Source organism: Macrotis lagotis, chromosome X, assembly GCF_037893015.1.
Source record: "Macrotis lagotis isolate mMagLag1 chromosome X, bilby.v1.9.chrom.fasta, whole genome shotgun sequence".
Lineage (NCBI taxonomy): Eukaryota > Metazoa > Chordata > Mammalia > Peramelemorphia > Peramelidae > Macrotis > Macrotis lagotis.
The window spans coordinates 21,453,950-21,475,049 of NC_133666.1; the positions used below are offsets into that span (position 1 = coordinate 21,453,950).

The 21,100-nt window shown below is 36.4% G+C and overlaps 1 protein-coding gene across 6 annotated transcripts in view; it reads right to left on the reverse strand.

Moving 5' to 3' along the window:
- Positions 1-21,100, reverse strand: part of TENM1 (teneurin transmembrane protein 1) — a 1,637,812-nt gene that overhangs the window by 483,446 nt on the left and 1,133,266 nt on the right. For all 6 annotated transcript variants that reach the window (XM_074202813.1, XM_074202814.1, XM_074202809.1 and 3 more), the window contains one exon: positions 389-649. In XM_074202813.1, the coding sequence (XP_074058914.1) occupies positions 389-649 (261 nt within the window). The remainder of the gene's footprint in view (positions 1-388; positions 650-21,100) is intronic.

A 21,100-nucleotide genomic window follows, 5' to 3' on the forward strand; every position in this document is an offset into this window, starting at 1 on the left:
TTTACATCATTCTATATATGTTCAACAGGGTGTTATGAACAAAAATAGAAAATATGAAAAGACTATGATAAAAAGATTACTTCTGATTATAGATGTATTGGTTCAAAATTTTTGATCTAAATGTTGCACTCGAAAGAAATGTGACAATGCAATGCTAATGTGAATACTAAAAGATGTATTAGAGAGGTGAATGTACATTCTGACAAGAAACGGAGGGCACAGTGCCAGATATTAAATAGAAGAAAGGCATGGGGTAGCAAAGATTCTATGTCACATACTTTGTGCTTCCATTTTCCATATTGATAGTTACACGGAAAAAGTGAAACAAAGAAAAGGTCACTGTGGCATTCTGTCTGGTTTTTAAGAATCATATAATGGGTTTGCTTACCAGTCTCTCCATCAGACTTTCTTTCGTGGTCTGTGTCAGTCAAGGACAATGCAGAGTTGGCTCGGCTTGATAAACACGAACTGTGTTCTGATTTCATTCCCCTCATCCACATCCTCAAGGCGTGGTCAGGAGAAGTGCCACCTTCTGTCTCTGTATCCACATCAGAGCCCATCTCCAACTGGTAGCCATGCTGAGATACACTATGCATGTCTGTCTGGTAGCCTGAGCACAGAATGTGGGGAGTCTCGCAGAATTCCATCTCTAAAACATTAAGAGAAAAGTTCAACACATGAGATGATGGCATGAAAAGTCTGTTTTCTATTCTCACTTTTCCATATTCTCATAAAAACATTTTTCCACTGTCAGCAATTGTGCTTTTGAAAAATTAGAAGTTTGACTACTGTCCCTTGAATGTGGTTACTTATTTTGTGCTTGTCATTTACATTTATGGTCCTCATGATTCTTAGTAGGCTCTAGAAAAAAAAGTATCCCTAAAATAGCTTTACTACTGGACTGAGAAAAGGTGGTGCAAATGAAATGAAATACATATATAGAGAGATAGCACAGGAAAAGCATGGAACTGCCCTTTAAAGAGCCAGATATGCTTAAAGAGTGTTTAAGAGAATAATTAAAATGTTAACACACATAGCTATGTAAAGTGATAGAATTCTAATGTGCAAAAACAATTCAAATTATAGTGAGAAAAATATACATACATTTTTATTTACTTTTATCTAAAGGAAAACATTCTTTTTTGATATTCAGTCCTGTCCAACTCTTTGTAAATCCCCTTGGGGTTTTCTTAGCAGCAATACTGAAGAGGTTTGCCATTTTCTTCTCCATCTCATTTTAGATAAGGAAACTGAGGCAAACAGGGTTCAGTGATTTGCCCAAGGTCACATCACTAGAAAATGCCTGAGGCTGGATTTGAACTAAGGAAGACTCCGAACCCAGTGCTCTGTGAGGCCAAGTCACTTGCCCAGGATCATACTGCTAAGTGTTCAAACCCAGCTTCCTGACTCTAAACCCAGTGCTTATTCACAATATCAAGCTGCCTCAATCCCATTTACTACAATCATCCCCATATACCCTGATGTAAGAATTTAGGAAATCATAACTTTCCTTGCCCCAAGGAGATTAGAAAACCTCAGTCCGTCAAGTAACTTTCTGATGCAGATTTTTCTCAAGAGCTTAGTCTAAACCCAAATACAGGATGCACAGCATGTGTATTTTCCAGTGGTTTCTGAAGATCTGAAGGCCTTATCCATATCTAAAAGGATGGAAGAGTTCCCTGCTACTTCTCAGGAGGATTTGTTCTGCCTCTTTCCTACTGCCTATTCAAAACTCTAAGATCAACTCCAAATCATTGAGTTGAAATTTCATTTGATAAATATGGAAACATGAAGAAGAGAAGAGCTTTGCCCACATCGGCAACATCTAGTTACGGAAGAGCCAAGCAGAGAACTCGGGTCTCATGATTTCTGAGGGCAATATTTTTTCCACTAGATTATGGATTTATTCTTCCAGGCCTTGTGCTCTGCTAACCCTTGAACAAAAGACCTACCAGTAGATCATAGATACATGAGACTGTTCTGCAAAGAAGAATTTTGCATTCAGTTATGGGAATGTGTCAGAACCGAAGGAAAATGTTTGCAGAATATGTAAAAAGCTAATGAAAAGTGACCATTTGTCCAGACATAACATCTGAAATATCTTCGTGAAAGGCAGATAAGATAATCTAACGCTGCAATATGGCGCATGAGAATGATGTCAGAGACAACCTGTATCATTTCTTTTGAAAGAATTTACGTGAATGTTGCTAATCCAGAGAAGATAGCAGAACCATATAAACAGAAAACCCAGCAGCAGGTACTTGTTCTCAAACTACATACCAGAAATGTCCAAAGTTAAATAGCATTCTTCACCGACATATTCATAAATTCTCAATTACTGAAACTAATATGAATGAAAGCTCATTTATGTATCCTGAAGTGTTTGATGAAATATTTTATGTCAATGCTCTCAGAATTAATTGTAGGCTATTAAATAAGCCACTTTGTGATTTCTGTCAAGAGTCTTCGTAGAAGTCATTTTTTAATTCTCAGAAGTTTTTTAATCCTCATAGAAATTATTAATAATAATAACAATAAACATCTTTATAGAGCACTTAAGCTTTTCAAAGTGCTGTACATACACAATTCTCACTGCATCTGCACAACAAATCTGGGAAGCAGGTACTATTATGACCCCTGTTTTAAATGACTTGCCCAGGGCCACACAACTAAGAAATGTCTGGTGTGAGTTTCAAATCCCTCTTCCTGACTCCAAGTCTAGTACCTATCTGCTGTGTCATGCTACCTCTGGTCCATTTACTAGGTTAGCATCATCCTCACTTAAACTAATGCAAAAACTCAACTTGCTTTGCCCCAAAGCAATGAGGATGAGGCTATTTCACACTCAGCCCAAACATCAGAAATTCAGCAGACTGCTATCAGATATTATATATGCCTTTTCATTTCACACTTTATCATATTTCATCTAAATATGGGGATGTTGCCACAGCAACATGCCAAGGTACCTGTCAGCTTGAAGATGTAAGAACAAAAATTTGTACAGGCCTGGATTTTTAACTTTCTCCATTTCCCTGGAGACTTGCTCCTCTAAAGTTGTGGGAAGAGGCAAGACTCTGAGCTTAGGTAACACAGTCATAGACTTTGCCACTTTCAAAATCTCAATTTATTCTGAAGACTATTGGATTGGGAAAGCATGTGAAATGAGTCACTGATGATCTATCCAATTTATTTTCATGGATTAAGGACATTAATCAGAAAAATCACTCGGAAAAGCACAGGGTCATATTTATTTTCACTGACATTATCAACACATGATCTGTCATTTTAAGGAAACTTGAATATGAGTCACAATGAAGAAATGACTTAAAAATGGTGAGTAATAAAATTGAGAAATCCACTAGTTTGTCATTCTAAATTTAAAGAAAAAATAATGACATTAGATAAAGTAAAATAAGAAGAACTGCCAGACATGAGTCAGCAGAATTTTTCCGTTACACAGATTTCATTTCTTCAAAAGGAAAGCTGCATACTGGAAAATGGAAAGTTCACTCATGGGTTGTGTCACCCTTCAACTAAGATAAAGCTCCAATACAAAGTTAAAAAGTTTCAGCGCTTGAAGGAAGCTACCTGGCCATTCACTCCAACCCATCCCTGAGTAACAATGCTCTCTGTAATATCCCTGGCTGAATAGTCTTCCCACTTGTGCCAGGCTTCCTGTAAGAGAGAAACCATCCTGTCCCAAGACAGACCATTTGACTTCATGACAGATAACTTTGATAGGAAGTTTACTCTTAAATCCGGGTTAAAATGTGTCCCTTTCATTTTCCACCTAATATTATTGCTATGAGGAGTGGAAGAAATCATAATATTTCAAATGCTTGAAGATAAGCTATCAAGTTCCCCTGGTTTATGTCTACTTTAGACTAAATGCATCTGGAAGCCTCAGATGGCAGGCTTGAAGTCCTTCAGCAGCCTGGTTCCCAGAATTGCAGAATATCAGATGAAAGCTCCTTCAGCAATTATCTAGTCTGACCCATACCCCAAAACGATGCATACTAAGGCATTAGGATCATAGTGCTAAAGAACTAGATGGTAGGCTTGTTTTGTCCTTCGACATCAGGGAGGTGATGCCATGACAAGCACCTGAGGTGGATTTGAGTGAGGGTTGTGCTGTACTAAGTCACCAGCCTCACTTTCTCCTCCCGAGTCACCTGGGTCCAGTGGTCAGATGGGAATCAGGATTACTAGAGATGGCCCTGAATGGGAGGTAATCAGGGTGAAGTGACTTGCCTAAGATCACAGCAAAGTGTCAAGTGTCTGAGGCTGGATTTGAACTTGGTTCCTCCTGACTTCAGGACTTATGGTCTACCCACTATACCATTTAGCTACCCTTCAACCTCCTCAACACTGAGACGCAAAAAAGACAAGTGACTTTCCCAGGGTAATATGGTGAGGAAGTATCTGAAACTGACTGTGAACACAGGTTTGTCTTCTGGACTCAGTCTATTCTATCAACTCCACTCTACTGCTACTACACTGTTATATGCAGGAAGTGTCCCTCTGGTCTCTCCCCTTGGGCCTCTAGTAAGCACAGACTCACTCCTCTCCAAGGCACTTATCTTGTCATCTAACAAATTTACTTCTGCGAAAGATCTAATTATTTTAGTCTTTATTCCTCATGAAAGGCCTTCAAAAACTTGTGGACAAATATGATGTCCTCCTAATTCTTCTTTTGTCCTGGTTGAAGAACCTTTATTCCTTTAATCCATTATCTTACACCACGGGCTTGAGGGCCTTCACTATTTTGCTTTCTTCCTTTTGGACATTCTTCGGATGATCGCTGCTCTTTCAAAACTCTGGGTCAATACGAGACCCGAGCGGTCTTCTTCTTGTAGGATACTTCCTCAGTCCTAGAATCGATGCCTCTCTAAATGGAGTCAAAACCTGTAACTTGTGTTTTAGAGCAGGATGGAAAGGAGGCTACCATATCACACTGCTGAATAATATTTAGTTTGCAGTTCACTAAAATTCCCACATCTTTTTCAGGAAAGTCACTTGTGACGTCAGCTGTTCGGATCTAAATATATGGTTTTATACTCATCTTTATTGAATTTGGAATTATTTTATTTTCCCACAGATTAGAAATTCTGAAGCAGAATAAAATTGCTTGGATTTTGACTCTATCGTCAAGTATTAGATATCCATTCTAACTTTACTTGTCCTGCAAATTTCATAATGATGTTCTCTATGCCTTTAGTCAAAATAGGGTCAATCACAGCTTCCTGGGGCACTCCATTTGAGACTTCATTACAGAGCTATTAGTAATTCTCTCTGAGTTTTATCATTTAGCTAGTTTTGAACTGACATTATTGAATGGGTTCATTCATTCAGCCTATATTGCTTCATCATTATAATGCTTCTGATATAATCTTCCTGTAGAATATCAAGATTACTCAACACTTCCAGAGTCCTAGATTCTGACTTACCTCCTAAGAGCATAAAAGTTTATTTTGGCTTTCATCTCACATTGTTACTTAATCTTGTAGGACTAAAAGCCTCAGAAATTTTTTTTTTCAAATGTAGAGCTGTCTAACCATATCTTTTCCCCCTTGTACTTGAGAAGAAAGTTCTTTGAATACATGCAATATAGGGATACATTTTATGGCTGTTAAATGTCATATTATTCAACTGGGCCCAAAGTTCTAGCCTGCCAAGTTGTCTTTGAATTCCATATCAACTGACATGCTCATTCTAAGCTTTGATCCATTTACAAATTTGATTTCAAAACCTGATATTCATTTTTATTTGTAATTTCTTTATATTCAACATTTTCTTTGATTCTCACAATAATCTTGTGGTCAATCTGCTATAGATATAATCATAACCCATTTTACAATGGAAGAAACAAAGAGGTTATGTAGACATGGACACACAGTTACTCAATGTGTAAGGTAGATTTTGGACCAGTTTTTCTCAAATTCAAGTCTAACACTTCTCCTGCTGCATTTCTATGTTTCTATTTAATTCACTGATAAAAGTAATAAATAGAATATGACCAATTATAGAACTCAGGGACATTCCATTGGAGTCCTACTTTTAAGAGTGTACTGAATCTCCAATGACTTCGTGGGACACAAGCTAAATGTATTAATTGTCCTGTACTTCACCTTAAATCTCATCATCTATTCCACGAGAAAACCATTTGAGATTGTGCCAAATACTTTTTTAAAATCTAGGTAAATTCTACATATAGAATTCTTCTGACCTAGTAATCCTGTCAAATGACTAGCAAAAAACCACTGGCATTAAGTGTTTTTGAGGAGACCATGTTGATTCTTTGCTACCACCGTTTCCTTTTCTATATGTTCAGAAACCAGCTTTTTAAGAATATGATTTAGGACTTTGCTAGGAATCACAGTCAAACTCACTGGCCTACAGTAAGCCAGATTTATTAGCATTTTTTGAAAAATGGAACATGTATTTTTCTTTACTAGTTTTTTCATTCTTCATGATTTTCCACTGGCAATGGTTTAATATTTATGCATGCCAAAGATACTCAGCAGGCAAATAATTTTCTATCAGTATTAAAATCTGCTACTAATGTAAATAATAAAACCATCAATTCACAATAAATGCAAAACAATATAAGTAGAACTATATATATATATATATATATATATATATATTACAAGAAAAAATGTCCACCTCACAGTAACTAATTTACAGTTGAAATGATTCACTTTCTTTTCCTTAATATACAAACTATTCTATATGATGCACTTTCAACTCTTAGGAAGGCCTCAAATATTTGTCTTTTTAGCCTTAAAGACATATACATACGTGGAAACCCATCAAATATAAGTAAATGTGTATATAAATATATATGTGTGTGTGTGTGTGTGTGTGTCTATGATCTTATTAACTAAAATAAAGTTCAGCTCTCGTTATTATATGTCTAGTCTTATCCAAACACAACGGCCATAAAGCAACATCAATTCTTATAATATCAAGGATTGAACAACTATACTGAAAGCCTAAGTAACAAAGGTTCCTGAAAAAATAAACTTGGAAAATGTATGGGTTCTTAAATACTAAATCGGATGTAAACTCATTGAGCATATTAATTATTTTGCTCTTTGTATCCCCATACCCAGCACACAGTTTGTATATAATAGGTGCTTAATAAATGTTTGAGTTGCATCTTAATCTACTTGCTTGTAAGCTAGATCACTGAATTGCCATGACGTTGATCAGGGATGGGTTTTCACAAATAGTCACAACTGCCTGCTGAGTTTATATGTCTATAAACAGGAAAGTCTAGCCTAACCTCATTAAGAGTAATTGCAGGGGGGTGGCTAGGTGATGCAGTGGATAGAGGACCAGCCCTGGAGACAGGAGTCCCTGAGTTCAAATCTGACTTCAGACACTTAATAATTACCTAGCTGTGTGGCCTTGGGCAAGTCATTTAACCCCATTTGCCTTGCAAAAACCTAAAAAAAAGAATAATGGGAGGGAAGGTTTGAGTGAGTTAGTGCCAAGTATGAATTCTGGATGGAGTTGAGTCTGCATGTAAGATATGTAAAACATATAATAAATAGTATATTGGAAATTCCTAGATGGCAGATATATTTTTATTTTTGTCTTCATCTGGCAATCAAATAGGAAATGGTTGATAATTTTTTAATTGACTTGAACATAGGCAATATTCTTTATTAATTTTTATTTTGAACAAAAATCTGGTGAATTATGTCATCTAAGATTCTGAAGGACTGCATACTATCAGAAAATAAGACTGTGAAAAGACTAAGAGCGAATCCCTATTTATCTTTGGCAACAAAAGGTTTTAAAAGTAGAACTGAGTTCTGTTTGTTCTCTAGCGACCTTAGCTCCAATTCCCTGTTTCCTGTATTCACCATCAGAGAAGCAGTAGTGGCCTCATTGAATAAGGAAGGTGATGCCTCTGCTTCCTGCCAGTGGTCATTTTATATCTGGAGAGTTCCCTGACTAGAATCCAGACTTATGAAGAAATGGCAGAATGGGAACCATCACTGATGAGAGTTTAGGAGCTGTGGGGAAACCCTGAGGTTAAGGGTCGCAAGACTAAGGTGACTGGTTTATTGCAGGCCCTGGGATCAGAGCATACCATGAAGCGTTGATGAAAGTGGACTGTGTTGATGTTCTGATGTTGACTGCAGAGAGTTCATTTATAAACCTTGGAGGGGAAAGAATAGTTACTTGTATTGCCATTTTTAGCAATGTCACAGTTTAGTCTCCAGTAAGGTAAAAAATATCTTTTTTTATGAGCTCTTGTTATCTGAGTGATTCTAATAAGAATACTTCAAGGCATCAAGGTAAATGGCTTTATTAAATAGTTATATAATTTATGTTTATTAAAATATTAATTAGAATAGTTTAATTAATTCTTTAATAATAGCTATTAAGTATTTAGATGATCAGTTTTAAAAGTTACCCAAAATCAACCAAACTATTAAAAAATTAGCTTCCTTTACCATAATTCATAGGGAAATTATAGAAAAGCAAGTCCTACTAAATAGCTCATGATCTTGGGGAAATTAACTACTCTGGAATGCCAGAAGAATACTGTAGAGGAAAGTGTTGAACCAGGACCAGGAACCTCTGGGTTCCAATACCACCACTAATTACTACCTATGTGACGCTGGGCAAGTTATATGATCTCTAAGCCTCAGTTTCCTTATCTGTAAAATGGAGAAAATATCCATAGCACTTACTTCACAAAGTTGCTGTGAAGCTCAAGGGATACATAATACAGGAAATACTTGGCAAACTTAAAAGTGCTGCACAATGTTAAGTTATCATCATTGTTGTTGCTGTTGTTATTTGACCAGACCTGGGATTTCATCAGAATAGCAAGTTCTCATGGGCAGCTGGGTGGTGCAGTGGATAGAGCACTCACCCTAGAATCAGGAGGCCCTGAGGTTAAATTCTGCCTTAGACACTTAATAATTACCTAGTTATGTGACCTTGGGCAAGTCACCTAACCCCATTGCCCTGCAAAAACCAAAAAAAAAAAAAAAAAAAAAAAGAATAGGAAGCTCTCAGTGAGGAAGTTCCTTTACACATATAGATCAGCATGTTCTCTTCAATTTATGATTCCTAAAGAGTTGGCTGGGACAGAGAGAAGTTAAGGGATTTTTTCCTATGTTACACAGCCTTTATGTGATAGGGTTTTAATCCCAGGTCTTTCAATCTTTCTTCTATACTAAAGCCGCTTCTCTCTTATTAAACTTTGACAAAATAAAGAGTTTGTATTGAATCCCTACTATTCTTTCAAGCTCTAATATTCTTGGTTTCGTGATTCCTATGATGTATGTTATGGCTACATATTGAAAAAAAAAGCTAATGATAATAGCATAAAAATTCAATTAGCAAGTTCAAAAATGATGGCTCTGTTAATATTGTGAAGAATGAGCATTATGTAGCCAAAAAGACAAATTCCTTACTTCTGAACTCAATACATGAAATTTTGAAATTCAACATTTCATTTATCTATATTTGTGATATTTAAAAATTTTCATCTTTTCAGCATGAGTGACTTCAATAAAGGCTGAAAGAAAGTCAAAATAAAAATGAATGATTATGCTTGATAAGAAGTATAAAGAAGACCCTAAGTAATGATCTTTTACTAATTGCTATCAGGTACTCAAGTTATCTGCTATTCAATTTGTAGTCATAGCAAACATAATGTTAATGTAGTCAAAACTGCGAGTCCCTCCACACCCATCTTTTGACATTTTCACTTGGGATGGCATATGGCCTTGAGAAGGAGGTCACCAAGATATATGGATTACCATCAGAATGCACCTTACTCAAGAATTGAACCCAAAGACAAATTACTCTGTCTCTTCATTTCAACTAAAAATTCATCATTCATTTTTCCTGCTCTTTTAACTGGGTAAAAAGATTACTAAGAAGATAGCTTCATGTTCAGCAAAGCATCACCAGCTAATAATCAATATTAAATCTTTTCCCCTGTAGATGCTATAAAACACATACATCATCATGAAGAAATACAAAAAAATTTTTTACAGGAACTTATATTGGCCTTCTAATAAATTGTTACTGGCTCTAGACAAGAATGGAATATTTCCTGTTTTTAAATAAACAACACTAGCTATCAGAAAGACTATTTTCACAGCTAGTTAACTCAGACCATTTCCTAAATCTAGCTTTTCTAAATATTGAATAGTGATTCTAAATATTCAAATATAAAATCAAACCAACTAGGGATAGCCATAAGAAAAACATGGCAGTCCCTGTCTTCAAGAAATTTGCACTCTACTTGGTGGAAGGGATACAATAAATTCACAGAGAAGTAAATATGGGATACAAGCAAAATGAATACGTAGCATTTTCAACATTAAGAATCAGAACATAGCTTCTTGAATAAAGTTCTACTTCAACTGAGTCTTGAAGGGAGCTTAGAGGATCAAAAAAACAGAAATAAGAATGGAAAGCATTCTAGACTTGCAGATAGCCTGGGCAAAGTCACAAAGATGGGAGGTGGAAGTAGAACAATTTAGCAAGAATTGAGATAGCTTGGAAAGATAGACCAAGCTGGAGAGAGTTCTTTTTTTTTTTTTTGTTTTTGTTTTTTGCTTTTGTAAGGCAATAGGGTTGTCACATGTCCAAGGTCACACAGCTAAGCAATTATTAAATGTCTGAGACTGGATGTAAACTCAGGTACTCCTGACTCCAGGATCAGTGATCTATCCACTGGGTCACCTAGTTGCCCCTGTGGGAACTTCTAATGGTGAAACGAAGGAGCTGATTTTATTCTAGACCCAATAGTTACTGAAGCATCCAGATGAATGGAGATAACATATACCTATGTTATAGCAAATCAATTTGGAGATAAGAGATAAGGTGGGTAGCAGCAAGGCAGGTGACACTGTCTAAGCTTGACATGCCCTGGTCCTAATCTGGGCCCACAAGTTTGATGGAATAAAACTGAAGTCTGGTTATAGGAGGTTGAGATGCCCTGGATTTAGTCACTCTTCTATCAACAGGTAAGACAACTTCGCCAGCTTATTCATTCAGGTTGGTGATGGTGGGGGAATGTAGAAATTCATGCATTATTATTTACACACAAAACAACTGAAGCCCTACTTTGTCCATTCCAAACAAAGAAACAAAAGTCATCTCATTGTCTGAGATTATGATATCTTGGTTTAAACTCCTCCTCTTGGTTGACCCAAAGCCTTTACTGAACTTACTAGGTTGTGCTAGAAATTGGACAGAGTAGGTTAACAGAACTAGGGCGTGTCCATCTATTTGTGTTCTAGAGGGAACCATCTCAAAATGGCTTAATGGTCCCAAGACATTGGAGGAAAGCATCCCTAGTCTCACCTTCCTTACTTTTTTGAGGATGTGTCAGTCTTCTCATGCAAAAGAATAAGAAAGTGGGGTGGCTAGGTGTGGCAGTGGATAGAACACCAGACCTGGAGTCAGGAGCACCTGAATCCAAATCGGGCCTCAGACACTTAAGAATTACCTATCTGTGTGGCCTTGGGCAAGTCACTTAACCCATTGCCTTGCAAAAATTTAAAAAAAAAGAAAAGAAAGGGAGTGTTCCCACCTGCTGGGATGGGTCTTTAGAGATCAAAGGCATTAAAGAATTGAACTCTGCTTTTTGGAAAAATAATCTCTGTTTCACAGTTTCAAATGTACCCAATATCTCTGCCCTCAAGCACCTACCAATTATATTTTATTTAATTTTGAATATATGTCCTTGTGGGTGCAGTAGAAAATATAGTCAAAACCTGTTCTCAGAATTAAAAGCCTAGCGTCTAAGCAATCGAGCTTTGTCACTAGGGTTGGCTATGATACAGCTGCCCCAGAATATAGTTAAAAGATCATATTAATAGGGAGAAAAGAGATGAATGCCTACGTATAGCAAACAGAAAAAATTGCAAATCTTTAACAGGGCTCCGAGCAGAGACAGTAATCATTGTCAAATATCATGAGGGTTCAAAATTACATTACAAGGTAAAGAAGAATTGAGATAAAGAAGAAACATGGAGGCAAACAAAAGGGACAGAAGCTGCTCTTTTTTAAAAGAGAAAAATGAAAATAGATATTTTTAAGCTGTCCAAGGAGAAGAAAGAAACACAATGTGTTACTGAGCAGGTGCTGCCTATTCCCTTGAGCTAATCTTTTCCCTCAGTCCTAGACCCTATCTACAAAATACACTCCCATATGGTCACAGAGTTTCTACCTGAAGCTGATGCAGGTGGACAGGACAGCAGGTATACTGCAATGACTAAGACCAAGATTGGCATTTTTTGTAAATATCATCTGGAAGGGAAGCAGGGAGTGTGGAGGATGGAGAAAGCTCCATGCACTTCAATGGGAATTTAGATCAATGAGAAAGTGAGAATGTTCCCTTCATTTCCACATTTGGATGAGACAGAGACTTCCTGGCCTAAATGAGAAATTTTCAGGGCTGCTGAACACAGCAAATGCATGGTGCTCAATGGCCCTAAAAATTTCTCATTTCTTACCTTTGTTGGTACAATTTATTGGCTGTTCATAACACTCCTGGGCCTAAATGCCTTAGTATCCACCTCTGTCTTTAAGTGATATTTCTATATTTGATTATTCTTGCTTTGTACATGAAGTAGTTTGTTATTTATACATGTGTGTACACACATATGCAATTTCAAACAACATTAATTTGTTGAACAATTACTTCTAAAGTAGCATAAAAGAGGCAAGTGAGACCAATGAGCTAAGATGTTCAAAACAATAGTGAGCCTACACATGTATATATACTCTGACCCTTGACAAGAATGTGAAATTCTCTGAAAATACCCATCCTGGGGGACTTATATGTTAAACAAGTGCTGCTGCACTGGATTGAACATATTGTATTCTGCTTCACTTTGGTCACCCTGTCATCTTTTATTTTTTTAAAGATTTTATTTATTTTGAGTTTTACAACTTTTCCCTTAATCTTGCTTCCCTCCCCCCACCCCCCACAGAAGGCAATTTGTCAGTCTTTACGTTGTTTCCATGGTACACATTGATCCAAATTCAATGTGATGAGAGAGAAATCATATCCCTATGGAAGAAACATAAAATATAAGAGCAAGATCAGACATTGTCATCTTCTGCACCATGCAATGCTGATCTTGCTTCACTATTGTGATTCACATTATAATTCCTGTTTAAAATAGCTAACATCCTCTAAATAGTCTACCTACCAGCTACCAACTTTCAGTTGAAGTCTAATCTTCCCATGAAGCCACATACAAATCCTCTCTCCGCAGTGACCAGAGAATCTAAAAATTAGAAGAGATTTTGGTGGCCATCTAACCTAACCATAGTTGAAAATTATCTATATTAAATAGATAATCATTTGACTTTTGCTGAAAAGCCTTTAATGAAGGAAACTTCAGACTCTATCACTGTCTCTCAAATCAGGTCATATCTTTTTCAGAAAGCTCAGTTAGGAAATTGATATTGACATCAGATCCAAATGGGCCTCTCTAAAACTTCTACTTCTTTTTCCTCATTTTTTGGGCCAAGCAGAACAAGTCTAATCACTTCTACATATGATACCCCTTCAAATTCTTACAAATAGTTATCATATTCCTCAGAATAGCCTTTCCAATCACTTCAGCTGGTCTTCATATGATATGCACTCAAGTTTTTATCATCCCCTGCCTGCCTTCTTCTGTATATTCTCTATCTTATCAACATCCTTTCTAAAACATGATGGACATAACTAACAATTTTAAATAAAGGAAACAACTGAATGAAAACTTCCTTCATTTTGATCAGAAGAGCAAAGAATTGGAAAACTTTAGCTGTTGGTTATGAACTCTGAGGCAACTTGGGTGCTGCTAATAAGCAACTGCTTTGATCTTCATAGTTTAGCATTTCTTTTTTGTCCTCAGTGAAACACTGCAGTCATAGTTGCAGTCAGTCAGCTTAAAGATACATGCCACTTGTTGCCAAGAGAATGAACAGTCAAGAACAAATCCAGACTCACTATAATAAGCAGATCTCAGAGGATGTCAGTAGTGTCCCCTTGGCTAACAACCCATTATCTATTAAAGTTTTACATATTTACTCATTGAATTAATATCGAAACAAAAGGATTACATATATAAGCAAAATATGCAAAAACTAGAACACAGTAGTTAAAACTGATATCTAATAGTCTCCTGATGGCATGTCTTGGACCCATTCTGATGTGAAGTTATATCGAATTAACTTGTTTTTCTTTCACGGGGGCATGCATTCCACTGTGACATCAACAGCATACTCTCACAACTGCTACTAAGAAAGAAACATTTCTCTTAGCATCAGGCTCTGAAAAGCCCTTCCCCAAATCAGAGGAAATTCAGAGAAGTAACTAAAAGAAGAATGGGCTAATGAGCATGTCCACCGTGAAAAGAAAGTCTGCTTTCAAAGGACATTTAGAACAAACCCGACTAAGGAGGGAAAAGTTACTGAAGAAAATGAGATAAAACCATAAGAAAAGCAATTAGGACCTGAACCTATGGGCTTTTAAAAAAGGATATAGTCAATCCTAATAATTACATTCTTAGCAAGTTATGTTTTTAGATATATGGGGGCATCTCCTAGTGCTAGCTTCAAAGCTTTCTCTTCTGACACCTAAATGTTTGCCTTATGACTGTGAATAAAGCACTTAACCTGTCTCAGTCTCAGAATCATCTTTGTAAAATCAGAATAATAACATCCAGAGCACCTACCTTGTGAGGTTGTTATGGAGTTCAACCGAAAAATAATGGATATAAAGCATTTTGCAAGTTTTAAAGCACCGTCAGGTATCATCATCATCATCATCATCATCTTTATTGTGATGTTTAAAATATGTTGTTTAATAGGACATAAATATTGAGTGACTTAGATGAAGGGATTCTAATGACCAGAATCATATAAACAATGATAAACTAAATACTTTTCCACTGTCCTGATATCCAATTGTGGCTTCTGAACGGGTTAGATTGCTGGAAGTCTGCAACAATTGTGTTTCAATACTTGTTTCCAGAGTCCCCTATCACTAACTTTAACCCTAACACAATTTCTGGTCCTGATTAGGAAATCCCCCCCCCCCGACTATGGTATCAAAGGATCTGATATGGAATGTGCCCCTTCCTATTTGATATCAGTTACCTCCCCTCAACCAATACCACATTTAAGGTATCAAAATTTCCTTCACAGATTCTACTCTGAGCCTTTACAATTTTTTACCACAGTTCATGTCTCCCTCCTTCCTGTGAGGGACCCTGAAAGCCCTGTGTGTGGTTGAATTTCTGTTTTGTCAAATGGTGTCTGTACTTTTTTTTTTTGCTGTGGGGTGGGGAGGATTACTTGCTGTGTTGCATAATAAAATTCATTCTTGTATTAGATTCCTGAATACCATTTTTCCTTATAGTCTAAAACTTGAATCTTTGCTTGAACCCAGGCCATGGGGTCAAACAAAGTATTATTTATAATGGAGTCTGAGCTTCCTGTTTTGGGGTCTTCTTACCTCAAAGTTTTCAGCTTACTGCAATTTCCATCTGGATTTTCACAGTCAGTCTTTGAAATACATCAAGAGTGATGACTGCCTGAGAAACAACAGGGTTTCTTCAGTCTCTTCAGTTAGTATAAAGAGAGTTTCTTGAATTATGCATTTAGTTTCTCATTTGGGGGCAGAAGGGTATGTTTTAATGTATGTGTGATAGCTCCTCTTGAAGTCATATTCCACTTGGACCGAATTCTTATAGAATTCACTTCCACCAGTGGTATGTCACTTTATTTTAGTGAAAACAACAATGATATTTTAGTGTGTATTCAGGACTACCCAGCAATACAAACAACATCTGTGTCTGCAGGCAGACAAATAAAGAGAAAAACTTTTGGCCTCACTGGTGCTGAGATCCCTAGCTCAGAGCAGATGCCTTGAGGAAGGTTTTGAAATTATTTCACAACATTACCAAAGATGAGGGGAATATTATTCATTGAGAAATGTGAGTTGGGGCATTGCTTCAGCACATTATCACCCAGCTGGGGAAGACAATCAGACCCACATTGGGGGGCATTTCCTGTTTACAAGGCAATATTATCATCCTGGGCTAAATAGATGGAGCTTATTATGGGAGCATATATTACCATTTCTGCATTTATTACTACATTCAGAGGGAGATTTTGAGTTATTAATATTCTTTAATTTATGATTCAATATTTAGGGATGTGTATCTTTATCTTGTGTTTCTTACTTAGATGAAATTTTTTATAAAGGTATGTTTCTCTCTTGTTCATATACTAAAATATAATGGAAACAGTATGGGCCGTTTGCACAAACTGTTTTTCTAAACTGTGTATTTTATGTAAATAAAATAGTAATGAAAACCTTAATTCTATATGACCCAAATCCTTATTATTCTTGGCCCAAACATTTATCCTGAATGATAAATAAACATCTTGAGGTGTTCATAAAAACAAAATTTAAGGAAAGAGTACAAATTTCAAATGGAAAGGCTATATGTATATGTCTGTCTGTCTCTCTCTCTATATACATGTAGATCTCTCTCTCTCTCTCTATATATATATATATATGTATATATACATATATACATATATATATATATATATATATATATATATATATATATATGAGAGTTCAGTGAATGAAACAAATGGACAATTGACTCAACTCAGCTTAACTGATGTGGGAGATGCATAACATTCCAAGAAATTGGCCTTCCTTTTTTCCTCCCCATTGATCAATACATAGAAGTATCCCAAGCAGCTGAGAATTTAAATGCAGAAGAGCATTGAACCTTACCAAATTAACCCACTGTTTCTTAATGTCTTTACCACCTCATAAGTTACAAGGATGAGGGAGAATAAGGTGGATTTTTTTTTTAATTTTTGCAAGGCAATAGGGTTAAGTTACTTGCCAAAGGTCACACAGTTGGGTAATTATTAAGTGTCTGAAGTCGAATTTGAACTCAGGTCCTCCTGTCTCCAAGGTTGGTGCTCTAATGATTGCACTACCTAGCTGACCCAATAAGGGGGAATTTTAAAGCCTTCATTCTGAGTGTTCACGAACTGGTCAATATCTTCCAAATGGCTGTGGGTAGCTAGATCATTAATCTAAACACAAATAAAAATTAAGCTTAAGTCTACTGGAAAAAGTGATGCCAGGGAGTACTTCAAAGAAATAGTCAAATTGATTGGAAATTCAGAAGGTGAGAGTTCTAATCTCAACCTTGTTATGAAATTTTGATGTAATGTAGAGCAAAACAACCTAACTATTCAATGGCTCATCTGTAAAACCACACATACATCACTTCTCTCCTTAATGAGTAATCAATAACAAAAGAAGCACATTCCAAACAATTTTCACTTTTTAAATGCCAAATCTTAGCAGTTCTGGGGGAAAAAATTCAAATCTGAGCAAGACCCGGGAAAGCATAGGAGTTCTCAGTGATGATTAGTTTAATTTCCAGAATAGGCTAAAATTATAGAAAGATAACTTTCATTAATCTAGAAAACAGTTTTACTTCTTAACGTATATAAAAACGAAACAGTCCTTTGGGGGTAGGAGAAAGCAAACTGGAATGGTCAGTTTGAATTTTAATTTTTTCACATAGGTAATTAAAATGTTCATTAGCTATTAGTAGATGGTAAAATGTATCTCTAAGTTTCCAACCTGTAACAGCATTAAAAATCTGCAAAGTATAAATGAGTAGACTAAATTAAGCCTAAATGTTTGCAAATTGCAATGCAGAATTTGGATACTATTTGATATGCATTTCCTGCCCATCCCCAAATAGTTACTATCAGTCTTGTGAAGTTCTTGACCAATGCCTTATTGTTATGTGAGTGAGTGATTCTTAGTTTTTGAAGACTATGGCAGTGGAGTCCAAGTTCTTGCAGGTTTAACCAAGCCTAGAAAAGCTTTCCTTTTGAGCCAGCTGAAATATTATATCTGCCAACTAAGGTTTAACCTAGTTAGGTACAGCACAGAGATTCTCTTTGAAAAGGCCAGAAGGGAGCATTCCATCAGACATTTGGTCATCATGAGACTTTCTAATGAACATAAGCAAAGAGACACCCAAATAACCTGAAGCTTACTTGCTAACATTTATCATGGAGGATTAGGTAGATTAATTGTAGAAAAAACTTAAGATTCTCCAAACCTAAATGGGATATACATTAGTACTCAGTGCCATTCACTTGGAGGTAGGCATAGAAGAGTAGAACAAAAAAAAAATACGTTAGAAAACATGGGTCTGCTTTGAGAACTAAAAGAAGACCCAGTTTGTATATTGTTCTTGTCTCCCACTTTTATATCATGAATTCATCTTTTTAAAGTGAGAGTTAGGGGGTCTTATACTTGGCAAGACCTGAACAGCAGAGAAAAATGAAATTGGCTTTGCTTTAATAGACAGGAAATGATTGGTTACAGATGTGGGAGTCATTTCTAAATCAGCTGTTTGTGTTCAGTGAGACCATTGACTCATTAGAGCAAAGGTCAAAATCAATACTATCCAGAAGAAAGGATAAAGATGAGAATATATCACTGTGGGGAATTCCATCTCCAAACAACTATTGAAGCAGAAAAATGAAAATGGATAGATTGAGAGTCAGAAAAGACCTTGGAGATCATCTAATTGTGTAGACTGTATTCCACATGATAGGCATGAGATTAGAGATGTATAACTGGAAGAGACTATAGGGATAATCTATTTCAATTTTGTCTTTTCGCCTAAATCCAAACAAGTAACAAGTGGCAGAAGTGAAATTTGAACTCAGATCCTCCAATTCAAAATCTAGAAAGCTTTCCATCCTAGCATCATTTCCAACAGATTCTTAACTAAACTTAATAGAATTGTCAAAAGGACTATTGTCTCACCTGAACCACTACATTAGCCTCCTGATTGGCCTTCCTGTCACAACTCTTTCAATATTCTAGTCCCTTTTCCACTCACCTGTCAAAGTGATCTGATTATTTCACCCCACACCCTCAATGAATTGCAATGACCTCCTATATTATTTCCAATGTCAAATAAAAAAAAAATCTCTGGCATTCAAAGCATTTCATAACAAGCCCCATCTCTTCCTTTCCCTTCTTATACTTTACACTTCTCCTTCCTCCCACATATGCTTCAATCCAATGACAATGGCCCCCTTGTTGGTTCTCACCCAAGATACTCCATCTCTCGACTCCAGGAATTTTTACCATCTTTCTCTCATGCCTGGAATGTTCTCCCTTTCTCATATTTGCCTCCTGGCTTCCTTAAATTCCCTGCCAAAATTCTACCTTCTACATTACAGGAAGCCTTTCCCAATTCCTCTTCATTTTAGTGCCTTCCCTTTGTTGATTGTTTCCTTTCAAGCATATATCTATCTATCTATCTATCTATCTATATATATATATATATATATATATAGCTTGTTTGTACATAGTTGTTTTCATGTGGTCTTCCTTTTTAAATGTCAATCTTCTTGAGGGCAGGGTCTGTTTTTTTGCCTTTCTTTGCACCTTCAGGGCTTAGCAAAATAAATGTTTATAGGCTGACATAAAGCCCTACCACCTCTGAAGCAAGAAACTGTCTCTCAGTCAATCAACATTTGATTGGTTTGCCAAAGGGAGAAATATGACAATCAAGGAAAACACCAGTTGACAGAATAAAAATCATTTGTGATAAATAGCTTCAAGGACTACTGCTTTATAAATGAAGAATGGTGGAAGGGAAATGAGTCTGCAAAAACTCTATGAGGAGACCCCAAACCATGACATCCAAGTCATCCCCAAAGCAAATAGAGAAGAAACTAGAAGAGGAACAGCAGATGAAAAATAGGACACATCTTCCAATGTTTCTCTAAAGACTCATTTTCATCATCAATGAGAGTGGAACTACCATACTTGAAGTTCAACTCCCAAGTTCTTAATGAAATAGGTGTGGAAAGAACTCTTGAGAAAATGAAAATGGCAAGAATGGCTAGACAAATAAACAACAAAGCCATCTGTGCCAGAAGCAATACAACTGTGGGTTATTAAGAGGTCAAAGTTAAACATATCTTGAAGTGAGGAACATGTTGGAAAATTAGAGAAAAAAATATTTTAGCAAAATCAAAGTATTGAGATGCTATCAGTATCCATGCTTATGACTTTATCTACAGAACGGGGAGGGAGGGAACACATTTGGAAGTATGAATGGAAGAAAGGAAAGAAGGAAAGAAAAAAACTCAGACTTGGATTTGACTCCCGACTCTACCCTTTTTTTTTTTGTTATGTGATCATTTTCATAAACCATTGTGTGGTTTTTGTCAAGGAAAAGCACAACATTTATTGTCAGTATTGTAATCTTCACTACCCCCATCCTCTTCAATCATGGCTTCCAGTCCAGAGATATGGCCTAACCAATTTGTGCGACCAGGGGCCCAGGCCTAATTGTAGGCTGCAGATGGAAGTGACTATTTATTGTAGCATTTATGTATTCCTTAACCATTTAACATGTATAAAGCTATGCTACTGTTTTTATTAGGGTCCTATCTTTTTTATGTGTCACTGATGAAAATTTGAGTACTGTCCCCCAAACTTTATATTCTCCATAAGCCCTGTGGTTTGTATTGCGTGATTTTACACAGTGCTTTTTGAGAACATAAATATCATATTATCGCAAAATACTATACTTGCATAATGCATATATGGATGGGTGTGTAAATTGTTAATCTATTCTACTACTGATGAACAGAGAGAAACTACTCTGAAGCAACAAAGAACCATTAGAGCAATGCAGAACTCACTTGTCAAAAACATACCTTCTGGCTTGAAGAGTTAATGCATCTCAAACCTCTTAAAGACAGCATCTTTCTCATCACCAGCAATAAGTTCATGAAAAGCACCTAATAACACACTCTGACAGAGGCAATGTCGATTTGCTAAGTGATCACTATATACATGCAGGTTTTTACAGAAGCACAGACACATCTCCAAAGGGAAATTCCAACTTGTTTTCATTTCTGCTGCTTTGGGTTACAAGGGACCGGCCCACAATGAGGCCTCAAGTAGCATCCTAGCCCTGAGAAGAATACAAAGTGGTGACAGTCCTTTGTTTAAACAAGTGAT